General features: G+C 44.6%; 1 protein-coding gene across 3 annotated transcripts in view; it reads left to right on the plus strand.

Moving 5' to 3' along the window:
- mical2b (microtubule associated monooxygenase, calponin and LIM domain containing 2b) overlaps positions 1-13,853 on the plus strand; it is a 40,455-nt gene that overhangs the window by 10,971 nt on the left and 15,631 nt on the right. For all 3 annotated transcript variants that reach the window (XM_062390057.1, XM_062390055.1, XM_062390056.1), the window contains exons 2-15: positions 3,469-3,891; positions 4,650-4,857; positions 5,702-5,818; positions 6,333-6,434; positions 6,853-7,008; positions 7,099-7,199; positions 8,733-8,990; positions 9,102-9,217; positions 9,796-9,922; positions 10,161-10,251; positions 11,821-11,968; positions 12,058-12,251; positions 13,348-13,442; positions 13,754-13,822. In XM_062390057.1, the coding sequence (XP_062246041.1) occupies positions 3,628-3,891; positions 4,650-4,857; positions 5,702-5,818; positions 6,333-6,434; positions 6,853-7,008; positions 7,099-7,199; positions 8,733-8,990; positions 9,102-9,217; positions 9,796-9,922; positions 10,161-10,251; positions 11,821-11,968; positions 12,058-12,251; positions 13,348-13,442; positions 13,754-13,822 (2,046 nt within the window). In that variant the 5' untranslated portion in view covers positions 3,469-3,627. The remainder of the gene's footprint in view (positions 1-3,468; positions 3,892-4,649; positions 4,858-5,701; positions 5,819-6,332; positions 6,435-6,852; positions 7,009-7,098; positions 7,200-8,732; positions 8,991-9,101; positions 9,218-9,795; positions 9,923-10,160; positions 10,252-11,820; positions 11,969-12,057; positions 12,252-13,347; positions 13,443-13,753; positions 13,823-13,853) is intronic.

A 13,853-nucleotide genomic window follows, 5' to 3' on the forward strand; every position in this document is an offset into this window, starting at 1 on the left:
GATAGAGCGTGGCCTAGGGGTTAGAGCGTGGCCTAGGGGTTAGAGCGTGGCCTAGGGGTTAGAGCGTGGCCTAGGGGTTAGAGCGTGGCCTAGGGGATAGAGCGTGGCCTAGGGGATAGAGCGTGGCCTAGGGGTTAGAGCGTGGCCTAGGGGTTAGAGCGTGGCCTAGGGGATAGAGCGTGGCCTAGGGGATAGAGCGTGGCCTAGGGGTTAGAGCGTGGCCTAGGGGTTAGAGCGTGGCCTAGGGGTTAGAGCGTGGCCTAGGGGATAGAGCGTGGCCTAGGGGTTAGAGCGTGGCCTAGGGGTTAGAGCGTGGCCTAGGGGATAGAGCGTGGCCTAGGGGATAGAGCGTGGCCTAGGGGTTAGAGCGTGGCCTAGGGGTTAGAGCGTGGCCTAGGGGTTAGAGCGTGGCCTAGGGGTTAGAGCGTGGCCTAGGGGATAGAGCGTGGCCTAGGGGATAGAGCGTGGCCTAGGGGATAGAGCGGGTGCTCTGCAACAAGAAGGTTGCTTGTTCGAATCCCACTCTTTCCCATCTGCATGCCTAAGTGTCCTTGGCAAGATACTGAACCCCTAAATGGCCCCTCATAAATGTTGAGCGTACTAAAAATGTAAGTCGCTTTGGACAAAAGCGTCAGCTAAATGACATGTAATGTAATGTAATGATTCATACACACAAGTTACAAAAGTTTAACATTTGTTTAACTCGTTTAGGGGTTAACCCTTTTATTATTGTTTATAGTTTATAACAACACATTTTATGGTGAACCTGTAAATATCAAGACTAAATTACATTTTTATGTCTTCAGGGTTTCATAAGGACATCTCAGGAAGCATTGCCACTTTTTTTCAGTTAAACATCAACTGAGCTCAGCTGCAAACATGACAAGAAACACACACACACACACACACACACACACACTTAAATATGGAGACAGATACCGAGTTAACTACTTCCTGCTCCAACCGTCTCAGATGTGGTTAAATATAGTACAGTTTCCAAACGTTGTGTTCTTTCCCTATGCACTTCTAGCTCCTCTACTTCTGTGTATACCAACACACACACACGTTGTGTATCTTCCTCTTGACCCAGTGGGACAGTGTGAGTTACGATGTCCAGTCATCAGAGTCGAACAGTAAGAAGACCAGTCAGTCCCTGGGTGTGTCCCCTCTCCTTTTATTGTAGGAAGATGGACCAGAACTGATAAGTTGAATAATGTGGGACAGATATTCTTATTTCCTTTTGTTGGTACAGTTTCCAGTAACAGGTTATACTCCAGTGGCCAAGTTTGAATAAGTTGTGCGCTAGAGAACAAGAGCAGTGGTTTGGTAACGTTTTTATTTGCCTACGTGTGGAAAAGCACTAAAGACCTCAGGGTTATTTGTGTGTTTGTGTGTGTGTCTGTAGGGGCTCATAGTAATTGAGAGGCTACTGCCTGCTGCCAGTTAGCAGAGACCTGAGCCCCCCATTGGGCCACTCAAAGACTTAAGGGGAAAGTATGTGATGGGATATGTGACTGGCACAAGGTAAAAGACCAATCAAGTGTTGTCCTTTTATAACACACTGTGTGCGCCTGAGATGCACAAGTGTGTGTGTGTGTGAGAAACAGTATCTTCCTCCTGGCTCCTGCAGCAGAGCAGGTTCCATGACTGTAACAGTGAGTATAATGCTGAGAGGGTTCCAGCGATCGGGACCTGACACCTGAGCAGAGACGCTCTCCAGGAATGCTCCGTGTCACTTTCAATTCACTCCGGAGTCTTAACAGCGTTTGGAAAAAGTATTTTCATATTCAAAGGTGAAAATTTACTGAAGAAGTTGTGAGCTCTCATCCGCAGACTGAAAATAAAGATGAACGACATGACGGCTCCCTAAACTGAAGCCAAAACTTCTTGATTGCCCCCTGGTGGCTGGAAGTGGAGGTCATAGATCCTCCATGTTAGCAGAGGGGACATCAGTGCAAGATGGCAACACTCATATCTTAGATATTTTGGCTTTACTCTTCCTCAGCTGGAAGAAGTGTAGACGAGTGTTGTCCAGTTTTATTTACTATTGATGGTGCAAACTTGGTAAACAGATTAAAAGTCATCTCTCCCCCCCCTACACACTCGCTTGCAGTGATCCCCTGCTGTGTTCACACATCCACTTCCCTGGGACTTCTACAGACTTTATACTCGGAGGTCAGTTACTTGAGGAAGTGATGTTCTCTTGGTCGTCGGTCCACTTCCTCCTGAGCTCGGATCCTAGATCAGTTTTGGAGATACCTTGTTGTAAACCTGCTGTGTGTGATTCTTTTCTGGTAAAGTTGTGTGTGATTGTGTGTCTGTTCTGGCTTCATTCCTGCAGCCGCAGCGTTTGAGCTTTTCCCATGACTGCTCGGCTGAACCCTTCTGAGAGCACGCTCATTCCTAATCCTATCAGGCATTCGCCGGAGCTGCAGGAGCGAAATATCTGTGTTGTTGAGAAAGAAACGTGCGTGTCTGTGTTCAGAGCAGTGTGTGTATGTTCAGAGCAGTGTGTATGTTCAGACGTGGTGTGTGCGTGGCCCTGGACGTGTTGTGTAGAATGCAGGACGTGACTCTTCTGGCTAAATGAGGCAACAAGTCGACCTCCGCAGTTTATTTTCAGTGCGAGCTGCTCACATTCCTCACATTGGAAATGTGACCTCTCCTTTTATACCATTTCAACTTTTTCCACCCACACTGTTTATGTTTTGTGGAGATTAATGCACATTATGGCTGTTGCAACTCCAGCAGGAGTCACGACTGGAAAACAGCATTTTATTTACTTATGATAATTCATAATTTTTGTCAAAGTCCTGACAAAAGACAACAGTAAAATTGGTGTTTTATGATTAAGTGTAAAAGATTAAGAAATTTGGTTTACCATGTATACTTCAATAAAAAGAAACCAGCTAATTGTTCAAAAGCAGAACAAGTTGTAAATAAAATATAAGTTGATGTATTCACCACATAAAGTTATGCTGATTATGTTGACTCATTCAGCTGAAACACATAATTTGAAGTCGTCTCTTTATTTTCTTACAAACTGCTGCTCTGTGTTTCTTACTGGTCATCAACCTTCTCTCTGGTTCCACTGGTTCTGAGCAGGCCACTGCTCTGTGGGTTCATCAGAGCTTGTTCTGCTGCAGGTGTTGGAAATTAAGTTATGAGAGGGCAGTGAATAAAAGACTCAAACTACTTTGATATTTGGTGATTCACTAATGCTTAATGGCATTATTTAACCTGTGGAACATCCTCCATAATGTTCTCCCACTCCCAAGACTCTTATTTTAACATGTCGGTTATTTTGACATATTGATTAATGAATTATAGAGAAAATGTTGATAATATATATTGTTTGTTTCTATTAGCAATTTAAATCCTGTTTGCTTATCATTCAGCATCAAGTGGTGTTCAGATCCAATCACCAGTTATAAAGACAGATTATATTTCCAGTCTCTTTTCTTTCAGAACCTGTTGAGAATGAAGGAAAACACACCCTAAGAGTCTGGTACTGACGGTGTGGAAGGAGAGAACAGAAGAGGAGAGGAAAAGGAGAGGAAGAGGAGACGAAGAGTAAGAGAAGAGCATCTGTCAGAGGGGATTGGACCCTGGGCCCTGTCGGAGCAGATGGGGGAGACGGAGGACGAGCGGACGGCTCAGGCCAGCCAGCTCTTTGAGAACTTTGTGCAGGCGTCCACCTGTAAAGGGACGCTGCAGGCGTTCAGCATCCTATGCCGGCAGCTGGGTCTGGATCCTCTGGACTACAGCAGCTTCTACAGCTCGCTGAAGGCGGCCGTCAGCACATGGAAGGTCAAGGCTCTGTGGACCAAGCTGGACAAGAGGGCGCAGCACAAGGTCTACAACAACAGCAAGGCCTGTCCGGGCACCAGGGTGAGACCAGAAGTGGGAACAACTTGAGAACTGGTACAAGTAGTACTACTGAGTACAGAGACAGGGTAACACAAACTGCAGCTACATTAACTGCATCGAGTCGGGTTCAGACACAAACAAACAGAATTCCTGTCGGGTTCGGGCTGAGCTCAGTTTTCCCTCAGGCTCAGACCGGTTCCAACAGGAAGTGGCAGCCGGAGCCAAACTGTTCTTCATCGGGCTGAGAAGGAGATGCAGAAAAGTTCTGTGAGAGAAGGAGCATACTGGGAGGATACGCATACAATAATTGTGGTTTTGGTGTAAACCTGCTGTTCATGATATCATCATAATTCTTATATTTTGACGATGAGCTCTGTTGTACTGTCTGAACAAGTCTCAGTCACATCAGCTGTGTGTTGCAGCGCTGTGCTGGAATGTCCTCATATCTGAAGGAGAAGATAACAGGTCCAGAGGGGAATGAGGCCCGAGACTCGCAGAGGGGAGATTAGCTCAAATGGGTTCGGCCAAAAAATAACACTTAAACTATTATCCCAGACTTTTCTCTGCAGAAACGTCTATTTGAGGGAAGGTGCTGTAGCTGGGTGGGTGTGGTGGGAGTTCCACTTTCTGCTTTCCTGTATCTGGAATTCAAATTAGATGAGATGAGATCATAGTCCCATAAGTGACTCGCGCTATAAACTGTCTTAATTACCTTTTCCCAGATTTGTATAATTCAGTGTTCTGAGGTATTAAAACCTCTTTCCCCCCCCCCCGCACAGTGTCTGATCATCGGCGGGGGCCCTTGTGGTCTGAGAACAGCCATCGAGCTGGCGCTGCTGGGCTGTAAGGTGGTGGTGATCGAGAAGAGAGACACCTTCTCCCGGAACAACGTGCTCCACCTGTGGCCCTACACCATCCACGACCTCAGGGGCCTCGGAGCCAAGAAGTTCTACGGCAAGTTCTGCGCCGGCGCCATCGACCACATCAGTGAGTGCTTCTGGTTTAACTAAGGGACTGGAGGGGAAGGTTTTCGCTCTTCTTCTTTCCTCCCCCCTCTGTGACACCTTGTGAGAGGAGTTCTCCCAGCAGTCAGTTTGTTTCCTTGTCGGTTCCTTCCTGGTTCTTCTTCCTTTCCAGCTGTAGTAGTGTAACAGTGTCATGTGTTAATATCTCCTCTGCTGACTCTACTGTACATCTCATTCCTGACTTGTTACCATCTGTTCTATCTGGGTCCAGACCTCCCTTAACGGACTGGATGATAAATATACCTTCTGCTGAGCTATAGTATAAACTATAATTATCTAGAAACTATATTAAATCTGACCCTGTGCCAGATCCTAGAATAAAACTCTGTAATGGTACATCCTGGTTCTGTCAGGATTCAGTCGGGATAATAGAATAAAAAAAGGGTGGAGCCTGACTGTCAATCACACAGTATTCACGCCCCAATACAAATGGTGCTTTATGGTCTGTTTGACTATGAATGGATCATAACTTACTAAATAAAGATCATGTTGTATTGAAGAAGACTTTAAAGTAGAGATTGAGACATAAACTCTTTAGAGAAATGTTTACCAACATTATAAAGTGAGATGTATATAGTCATTTTCTTAAAGACCTAACAAACAACCAGTGGAGTCGCCCCCCTGCTGGTCATTACAGAGAATACAGTCTTCCACATTGGCTTCACTTTCCCAGAGTCTACGTCAACAAAAGATGTCACCACAAGTCAACCCCGTTTTTAACTGTACAGTTGTTGTCTTGTATTTCCCAGTGTTGTTCGGACCTTGTGGATACACAGTGTGTGTACATGTGTGTGTTTGTGCTCCAGGTATCCGTCAGCTCCAGCTGATGCTGCTGAAAGTGAGTCTGATCCTGGGAGTGGAGATTCATGTCAACGTGGAGTTTGTCAAACTTGTGGAGCCTCCAGCGGAGCAGACTGATGACAGTGAGTCGGCCTGTGTGTGTGTGTGTGTCTGTGTGTGTGTGGTATTATCTCTATGCTAAAGGGTGATGAGTGGTACTGACATGCAGTGACGCTCCTGCATTTTCCAGCTATATATGGAAAGCTCCCGACTCACAACACATGTTCAAGAGATCAGAAATGTTTCCAAGCGATGACACGTTTGTCGGTGACAGAATTTAAAGCGAACGTCGGAAAATATCACGTCTGTTGATCGAGTCACAATTTAGCTTTTTAAGGGTCAATTAAATAACCACATGTAGAACTTTAATTCAGAGATGAAAACTAATAGTAATAACAAACGTCAAACTATGAAATTAAAGAATTTCAAACATCCACAGTTTAAAAAAATAAAAGACCCCAGTTCTTTTCAGCAAATCGATAAATTTAGCAAATTATAATCACCATCATATACAAGCCTGATATGTGACACATCCTCCTGCTCCCTGTCAACATGTGAGAAGGTAACGCTTGGCTGCTCTGTCGTGTTCCTCCTCAGGCCCCGGGTGGCGAGCAGAGGTCCGGCCGGCCAGTCATCCCGTCTCGGACCTCGTGATCGACGTGGTGATCGGAGCCGACGGACGCAAATACACGTTAGACGGTGAGAGAGCGACAGAAAGTGAGAGGAGGTAGAGCGGCGGTGTGAGGTGTGGCCGTTCACGAGGGTCCGAGCAGATCAAGTTTGTGACTGACCCACATTTCTCACACGTTCTTTCTCTGCAGTCAAAGAACCATTTGTCTTGTTTTTCAACTTGAAATGAGGTGAAGTGTTGCAAAGCTGCTCTCGGTCACTGGGTTCAGTGTTTCCTGTTGACACAGTTTGTACTGGGAGTGTGTGTTGGGTCAGAAATGAGTGAGTGTGGGTTTAAGAACTGTGTGAGAGCTTTGTTAGCTTTCTGTCCAGTTGTTATTAATGTTGTTATTAGGTGCTTGATTTATGTTATGTGTGTTTGTTTCTTTATGTTCATGACCTTTTGCTTGTTTCATCTCTGAGTTTTGTTTTCATCCTCTCGCTTTAGGTTTCAGACGCAAAGAGTTCCGAGGGAAGTTGGCCATCGCTATCACAGCGAACTTCGTGAACAGGAACACCACGGCCGAGGCCAAGGTGGAGGAGATCAGCGGCGTGGCCTTCATCTTCAACCAGAAGTTCTTCCTGGAACTCAGGGAGGAAACGGGTAAAGAGATGACACAGTTCACATCCCCTTCTGTTTCTCTGCTTTTTGGATTTGTTCATCTGTTTAGTGAAAGTTCTGTCGTGTTTTCAGGAATCGACTTGGAAAACATTGTTTACTACCGAGACAACACTCACTACTTTGTCATGACGGCCAAGAAGCAAAGTCTGCTGGACAAACGGGTCATCTTAAATGTGAGTTCACTTACTATACCTCTTTTTCGAAGTTGGGAATGAAACGTTCCAGAAAACGTCATGAGCAAATGACTCAAGGTTTCAAACCAGCAGCCGCAGCAGAGACAGAGTGTTAGAAAGAGATGTGTGTTCATCAGACTGGTGAGCAGCTTACTCTGTGAGTGAGTGATGACTCTCCACAGGGGGTGATAATGAAATAGACTCTAATTAGATGCTCTCACCTTTCTTCTATGTCACTCACACACACACACACACACACACACACACACACACACACACACACACACACACACAACGGACACACTATGAGTCAGAGGTTTCTCTCTGTCCTCTACAGAGATTAGGTGTATAAGTTTATTATTATTACTGCTGCTAACCAAGATTACAGGACAGTAATCTGGAAATAAACACACAGACGGACTAGCAGGAAAACACCCTACATCACACACACACAGACACACACACACACACACACACACACACACACACACCGGGGCTGATTACATGAGTGATATCTGCCTGCCTCAGCTGTTTAAGTGCACCATGACACATGTGTGAGACCTCCTCTCTCATAATAACTCACTGATTCAACAAACTGACTCACATGGTTTTGTCATTATTTTCCTGATGCAGTGAAACACAGCTGCAGCCTGAAGATATGAATATACTTAACATGAGAACTGAATATACTCAGCCTGAAGATATGAATATACTTAATATGAGAACTGAATATACTCAGCCTGAAGATATGAATATACTTAATATGAGAACTGAATATACTCAGCCTGAAGATATGAATATACTTAACATGAGAACTGAATATACTCAGCCTGAAGATATGAATATACTTAACATGAGAACTGAATATACTCAGCCTGAAGATATGAATATACTTAATATGAGAACTGAATATACTCAGCCTGAAGATATGAATATACTTAATATGAGAACTGAATATACTCAGCCTGAAGATATGAATATACTTAATATGAGAACTGAATATACTCAGCCTGAAGATATGAATATACTTAATATGAGAACTGAATATACTCAGCCTGAAGATATGAATATACTTAACATGAGAACTGAATATACTCAGCCTGAAGATATGAATATACTTAATATGAGAACTGAATATACTCAGCCTGAAGATATGAATATACTTAACATGAGAACTGAATATAGTCAGCCTGAAGATATGAATATACTTAACATGAGAACTGAATATACTCAGCCTGAAGATATGAATATACTTAACATGAGAACTGAATATACTCAGCCTGAAGATATGAATATACTTAACATGAACTAGAATAACACTCAGAAGAAGCTCATATCTCCACTAAGGCCCAACTGAGGCCCCCAGAACTTTTCTTATGACCCCCAGGTTGAGAATCACTGATTTAACACAACTACCTGATGATAATTCAACAAAAGTAATGGAGATCATCATAATTTCTTTCTGTTAAGGGATTTAATCATGTCTCTATTTACACGTGTCAGTGATTCCTTCCCTCCCTCGTCTCTACTCAGGACTACATAGAGACCGAGCGACTGCTGAGCCCAGACAACGTCAACCAGGAGGCGCTGCACTCGTACGCCCGCGAGGCCGCCGACTTCGGCACAAACTACCAGCTGCCGTCCCTCGACTTCGCCATCAACCACTACGGGCAGCCGGACGTGGCCATGTTTGACTTCACCAGCATGTACGCGTCGGAGAACGCCGCTTTGATCCGGGAGAAACACGGACACCAGCTCCTCGTCTCACTGGTGGGAGACAGTCTGCTCGAGGTAATGGCGTGACCGTGAGGGGGGGGATGTGTGTGGTTCGAGAGGAGTTTGTGTGTGTGTTCACGCTGACCTTGTGTGTGTTCACGCTGACCTTGTGTTCTTGGCTCGCAGCCCTTCTGGCCGATGGGCACAGGCTGTGCTCGGGGTTTCCTGGCAGCCTTCGACACGGCGTGGATGGTGAAGGGCTGGGCACAAGGGAGGAGTCCTCTGGAGGTACTGGCTGAGAGGTTTGTGTGTTTTTTTATTTCACTGACCTCAACTCAAAACGAGCACGATAGACATGTCTGTGATTAACTGTCTGTGGATTAAGTTCTCATGAAAAGTCAGTACAAGAGTTTGGTTCAAAACCACAACTGGCCAGAGCTTTATGAAATATAGGACAATAGCTGCATCCATTACACCAAGTGATTTTATTACAAATTACCAAAACACTTAAAATACCAACAACGAATATTCATCTTCACTTTGCCAAAAAGAAAACCAGAAGTTTCACGACCTCAGTTTATTTTCGTCTGCTCATGGTTTAGTGTTTTATTTATAAACGTAATCATAATTTCCCATCAGCATGAGACTGTATCTGTGTCGGTATTTCATGTGACATGAATATGAATAGCCTGATTATTACCAGTCGATATGAAGTAACAGTATTCATAGTCATGAGTTAGGATATAACAGCCTGGACATTTCAATACAGTGTTTATTTGTGTTTTGTGCCCTGAGGTTGACTCTGTATTTGAACTTTGAATCTTCAGTATCTTGAATCTCACAGATTCAGTTACGGTGTCTTTGCCCTGTTCTTCCTCAGGGAGAGTATTTACCGACTGCTGCCTCAGACCACCACAGAGAACATCAGCAAGAACTTTGAACAGTACGCCATTGACCCGGCGACACGCTACCCCAACCTCAACTCCAGCTGCGTGCGCCCGCACCAGGTCAGTTCAACACTTCATAACATACTGGGGAGAATAAAGGCTTTTTGTATATCAGTTATTAAGTAAAATCATCTTCTATAAGGGGAAGAAAATAGGTTTCAGTTACGAGATGTTTCTACTGCAAGCACTGAATTGTGATTTTCACTTTCTAATGTGACATGAGAGTCAAGAGAACATTTCTGTAAACTTGAAACCTTCTCAGGAGCATTTTATAACTTCCTTGTTTTCCTTCTCTCAGGTTCGTCACTTGTACATCGATGGACAGATGGACTCGTACAAGCCGGAGAGAGGAGGCCCGACTCGCAGATCAGTCAACCTGTCCAGAAGAGGTGAGACGCAGACTCCATGTCTCTCTCTTCTCCTCTTCTTTCTCTGGTGACGTCCTCAGGAGACAGAGGTTGAGGTTCCAACAATAAACACCTTCGACCAATCAGGAGTCATTCTTAGCTGTCAATCATGACGTTTCACCTTTTTTATAGCATCGAATAACTTATTAAACCAAACTTATTTTAAAAAAAATTCCCACATGCCAACATGGAGGAGGCCGGGATTATGAGCCATACTGCAGACAGCCACCAGGGGGCGATAGAGATGCTTTGGATTCATATTTACCATCTTTATTTAAAGTCTATGGTCCTAAAAGGACAATTGATGATAAATTAGAAGCTTTATTTACCTTTTTCACATAATAGATGTTTCTGGAAATAATCTGAAACAGTTATCCCCTCTAACATGTTTTAACTTGGAACATGTTGTCAGAACCTCGGTCGGTGACGTGTTGCAGAGTCGGCCTGCAGACGACAGACTGAGTGCATGTATCCTCCTGTGTTTACCACCGCACAGTGTTCACACTTCCATAATGAACATATGACCGAGGCAGCAGGTCTCTATAGCCCCTGTAGTGACAGAGAGGATTGAGGCCAACTGCTCAGCCGGGACCGTTTTCTACTTTCAAAGCTCCCTGTCCCGGTGCAGCAGAAACCTGATCTCCCAGTGAGTCACTGGGGAGATTAGATCCACCCCCAGGCCCATTAACACTGCATGGAGGAGTTTGTTTGATACTTTATAATTGTTTTCACTCGTCTCTGTGGACTAAATAAAGAGACGCTTGACACATTTTCAGCAAATCTGTTGTGAATGTTTATATGATCGAGGTCAACGGTCTGAAAAACAACATTTTCAAGATATTCCACAAAGAATAGACGATAATCTAAACCTTGTGTTGATAAGAAATGATTTCCCATAATATAATCAATCAATCGGCACCACAGTCTGAACAGTCGTAATCAGGATGGAGCTGCGGTATCTGAATCCCACTGATACACACATGTGACCAATCACAAGTCAGTTCGGCTGCCAGACTTGACGTTTCACCTCGTTTTGATTATCATTAAATAACTAATAAACCAAACTTATCAGAAACATGAACAAACATCAGTGTTATAAGAACAACCTAAACTTGAGAAAAAGTTGTCTCTGTAGTTGAGTCCATTTCCCATTCAAATAAATGTTTGAATTTTGATCAACTATAGTCCCTTTAAGAACTTGACATCGTGAATCACCGCACCCTCAGATCCTCTTGAGGGGAAACTCAGCGACAGGCTGAGACTCCTCATCTCCTCAGACAATGAAGCTGGATAACTTTACACCCACATGAGGATCAAGCATGAAGCCACTGACAGACATGCACTGACCTGTTCTGCTCTCTGACTCATCTACATCACAGAGTCTTTGGTTAATCTCAACTTAGATCAGCATTAATCACTCAGGAGAAACACAACAAGCTGTAAACACACACAAACAATGGCTGATTACACATCAAATGGTAAATCCAGTGAACCAACACGGCCCCTGCCCTGTTGTTGCACCTGAAGTGATGTGCCGTTGTATTCCTGCAGAGTCTGACGTGCGTCCTGGCCGCCTGCTGACCTGGTGTCAGAAGCAGACTCAAGGCTACAGAGGCGTTGAGGTCACCAACCTCACTTCCTCCTGGAGGAACGGCCTGGCCCTCTGCGCCCTCATTCACCACCAGAGGCCTGAGCTCATGTAACAACACATGCACACAGATATTACACGGTGTTCCAGAGAAACAATATAAACACACAATCTCACCTCCTCTCTCTCTGACTTCTCAGTGACTACGAGTCTCTTAACGATGAGGACGTGGCTGGGAACAACCAGTTGGCGTTTGACGTGGCTGAGCGAGAGTTCGGCGTCCAGCCGGTGACCACGGGGAAGGAGATGGCTGCGGAGGCGGAGCCAGACAAGCTGCTCATGGTTCTCTACCTCTCCAAATTCTACGAGGCCTTCAGGAATTCACCGGTGAACGGTCAGTGTCCTGCTACAGCTGAGTGATTAGTGAATATATGTGAGGAACGGTTTTGTTTTCATCTATTTGAGAGAGAGTGTGTGTGTGTGTGTGTGTGTATGTGTGTTTAAAAAATAACTCAACACATGGACAGATGTGGCAGAAATATGTCTTTTAAGTGTATCTCCAGATGATGAACTTTTGGATCTGATAGGGTCAAAGATCAAGATCAACAAAATTCTGATTAGAATTAAAAGCTTCCATCTGTTCTATTCTATCCACAAAGTGTTTCCCTGTAATATAACATCGTATGATAAGTGATGTAATGAAGAAGATTCAGCAGAAACATTAACGGAAAACAAACACCAGTATGAACTACAGCCTTAAAGAACTACTGTAGAATGCAGTGCCACTTTCCCAACATCACTGACACAAAAAGGAAAAGTGATTACTTTATAAAGTCACTTCAGAGAATGTAAAGTGGATCCAGCGTCACATGAGTCCGGGCAGAGACAGTATGAAGTGAACTATCCTCTAAAAGCATGTGTAAGATTATATGTAGTCAATACAGGACGTTCCTTCTTCTGAAACAGAAAGGGCAAAAACAGTTTTTCACAAATCATCTTTTCAAGTGAAACATGGTGCTGTCTTGGTTCTGGAGGTTAGAGGCAGTTTAAGGTAATAAAGTCTTTACATTCCAGTGAAGCTTGACTTGTCAGTGTTGCACTGAGTGGAGCTGAGGTCCGTGCACTGCTTCATCCACCACGTGAGCTTCAGTTGCACGTTACACAACCGTGGTCAGGTTGGTCGCCGCCAGAGACGCGACTGGTATGTGTGTTATGTCTGTGGAAGCTCGGTGCAGAACTCTGGAGGCCCTCAGCTCCGGTCACACCTCCTCCACCTCCTCCTCCTCCTCCTCCTCCTCCTCCTCCTCCTCCTCCTCTGCTAGAGCTCCAGCTTCAGACTCCTTTCACTGCTGGTGCTGTGATGTTTGTGTCCTGCAGCCAGAGAAACAAAGACTCATAATCCAAATCCGTCTCGAGGGCTTTAATGTTCATCTCCTCTCTCTTTCATGCGAGAACAGAAATTAATGTTCAACCATGTGTTTGTCTTCCAGGAACCAGAGAAGCAGATGAAAACAGTGAAGGTTATTCATCTAAAGCCAACCACAAGCCGCTGAGCCTGCCTGTGCAGAGGAAGAGGATACCCAGGGTAATGTAGAGATCATCTTCTGTCTTCTCTGTTCATCAGCTCTTCACTCTGCACATAGGTAAATCACCTGAAGGTTGAACTCACGTAAAGACGAAGGCCTCGTTTGTGATCTGATCACGAGCAGCAGCCGTCAGTGGGAAGGCTGATCAGAACGATTTGTCTTGTGGTCGCGTGTGAACAGTGCTGCATGAGTTACAGGATCAGATTCCAGTCGTCTTCACTTGTCCAAACGTGTCAAAGTCAAGCAGCCTTTTGTAAGTTTGAACCAGGGAACACTAGATTTATCTTTACTGTTGTATCTACTGTCCCAGGATGAGAAGACAGCGGAAGATGATTCTGTTAACAAGAGAAGACGAAAGGGAAACAACTACCTCACAGAGGTAAGACCACCAGGAGACAGATGACATTAAA

This window comes from Platichthys flesus, chromosome 6 (assembly GCF_949316205.1).
Source record: "Platichthys flesus chromosome 6, fPlaFle2.1, whole genome shotgun sequence".
NCBI classification, from domain to species: domain Eukaryota; kingdom Metazoa; phylum Chordata; class Actinopteri; order Pleuronectiformes; family Pleuronectidae; genus Platichthys; species Platichthys flesus.